Source organism: Mandrillus leucophaeus, unplaced genomic scaffold (assembly GCF_000951045.1).
Source record: "Mandrillus leucophaeus isolate KB7577 unplaced genomic scaffold, Mleu.le_1.0 Scaffold53, whole genome shotgun sequence".
NCBI classification, from domain to species: Eukaryota; Metazoa; Chordata; class Mammalia; order Primates; family Cercopithecidae; genus Mandrillus; species Mandrillus leucophaeus.
The window spans coordinates 1,527,843-1,530,213 of NW_012105697.1; the positions used below are offsets into that span (position 1 = coordinate 1,527,843).

General features: G+C 56.6%; 1 protein-coding gene across 1 annotated transcript in view; it reads right to left on the reverse strand.

Annotated features, from left to right (window-relative positions):
• Positions 1-2,371, reverse strand: part of SBK2 (SH3 domain binding kinase family, member 2) — a 9,385-nt gene that overhangs the window by 3,694 nt on the left and 3,320 nt on the right. Inside the window, exons 3-4 of the mRNA XM_011997026.1 lie at positions 914-1,116; positions 9-29 (exon numbers count right to left, since the gene is read on the reverse strand). Coding sequence (XP_011852416.1) covers positions 9-29; positions 914-1,116 — 224 coding nt within the window. The remainder of the gene's footprint in view (positions 1-8; positions 30-913; positions 1,117-2,371) is intronic.

The window sequence follows — 2,371 nt, forward strand, 5'->3', positions numbered from 1 at the left end:
CGGTGCACTGCGGGCTGTGGGAGGCCCACCTGCGGGGAGAGGGGTCAGGGCCCAGTGCCCCGAGGCCACGGAAAGCAACCGAGACCGCGGGGCCCCTCCTCAGCCCAGGAAGCAGGCCCAGGACACTAAGGAGGCCGGTAAGGAAGATGGTGAATAGCGCCGTGAGGCCGTGTGACCTGTGAGGCCTGTGGGTTTAGGAGGCCTAGGGTGACCCCATAAGGCCTACTGTGACCCCATGGGGCTTGTGGGTGTAGTGGGGCCTAGGGTGACCCTGTGAGGCCTAGTGTGACCTGTGAGGCTTGTAGGTTTATTGGGGCCTAGTATGACCCCATGAGGCCTGTGGGTTTAGTGGGGCCTAGTGTGACCCCATGAGGCCTGTGGGTTTAGGGGGGCCTAGTGTGACCCCATGAGGCCTGTGGGTTTAGTGGGACCTAGTGTGACCTGTGAGGCCTGTGGGTTTAGGGGGCCTAGAGTGACCCCATAAGGCCTAGTGTGACTCTATGAGGCCTGTGGGTTTAGTGGGACCTGGGGTGACCCCATGGGGCCTGTGGGTTTAGGGGGGCCTAGTGTGACCCCATGAGGCCTGTGGGTTAAGCGGGGCCTCGGGTGACCCTGTAGGGCCTGTAGGTTAAGCGGGGCCTCGGGTGACCCTGTAGGGCCTGTGACTTGATTGGGGTCCAGTGTGACCTGATGCTAGCTGGTGGGTCTCCATAGTGTATCGTGTGGGTTCTGTGATGTCTGTGAACTCCAAAGAGGCCTAACAACTCCACGAGTCCTGTGGGCCCCGTGAGGGGCCTCTGGGGGGTAGGGGAGGCCCAACGCAGTGGCTGTGGTTCCTGCGGCCCAGGCTGCTCAGGACGGTCCTGTGAGGCAGGAGAGGCACTCGAAGGCGGCTTGGGGTCTGCCTACGCACCTTGGGCTGGATGAAGGCCATGAGGTCCCCGTGCAGGACAGGCTCCGTCAGGAAGCTGTAGGATTGTGCTGACTCGATGCCAATGCCGTAGGCTGTCACGATGGCTGAGTGCACGCCCAGCGAGAGCCCCACACAGAACTCGTACAGGAAGCCGCGGAGGGACGTGCGGGGTTTCGGGAGCTGCTTCAGTGCCAGGGGTGTGCCTGGGGCAGAGGGACAAGTGTGGGAGGCGTGCAGAAGCCAAGGGCCACCTGGGCCAGCTGCTCTGTTCCCCTGTGGTCCCCCCGATGGCCCCTCAGCTTGGACTCTTTCCCATAGGCCATCTCCACCTCCTCCAACTCCCACCTCCCTCCAGAGCCCACCCTAACAGCACAGCCACCCAAGCATCACCAGCAGTGCCAATAGTTACAGCATGCTGGGGCCCAGCCGGGGGCTCAGGCCTGAAATCCCAATGCTTTCAGAGACCGAGGCGGGAGGCTACTTTGAGGCCAGGAGTTTACGACCAGCCCGGACAACACAATGAGACCCTATCTCTAAAAAAAGTTTTAAAAAGGCCAGGCACTGTGGCTCACGCCTGTAATCCCAGCACTTTGGGAGGCTGAGGCAGGTGGATCGCTTGAGGTCAGGAGTTCGAGACCAGCCTGGTCAACATGGTGAAACCCCTTCTCTACTAGAAACACAAAAACTAGTCGAATGTGGTGGCGCATGCCTGTAATCTCAGCTACTCGGCAGGCTGAGGCAGGAGAATTACTTGAACCCGGGAGGCAGAGGTTGCAGTGAGCCGAGATTGTGCCACTGCACTCCAGTCTGGGCAACAGAGTAAAAAAAAAAATTTTTTTTTTAATTAGCTGAGCGTGGTGGCATCTCTAAAAAGTTAAATAAAACAATAACAGTATGTGGTGAATTTCTACCCTGCTTTCTTACAAGCCCATAGCCATGGAGATGGAGGGATACCTTGAAATTTCTCCAATGACCTCGTTTGGCTTCTCATGACAGCAAAGCCGTGTTTGAGGCAAAAAGGTATTTTTGAGACACCTGGGGGAAAGGTAACCTATACTGGGTAAGAAAGCCAGTTAGGAATTGTGGATTTTGTCACGAGTGGAAACGATTTCCTAGAAGCTAAACTCCCTGAAGACAGGGACTTCTGATGCTGTCCTTTTTTTTTTTTTTTTAAGATGCAGTTTCATGCTTGTTGTCCAGGCTGGAGTGCAGTGGTGCGATCTTGGCTCACCGCAACCTCTGCCTCCCGGGTCCAAGCGATTCTCCTGCCTCAGCCTCCCGAGTAGCTGAGATTACAGGCATCTGCCACCATACCCAGCTAATTTTTATATTTTTAGTAGAGATGGGATTTCACCATGTTGGTCAGGCTGGTCTCGAACTCCTGGCCTCAGGTGATGACCTGCCTCAGCCTCCTGAAGCGTTGAGATTACAGGTATGAGCCACTACACATACCCTCCC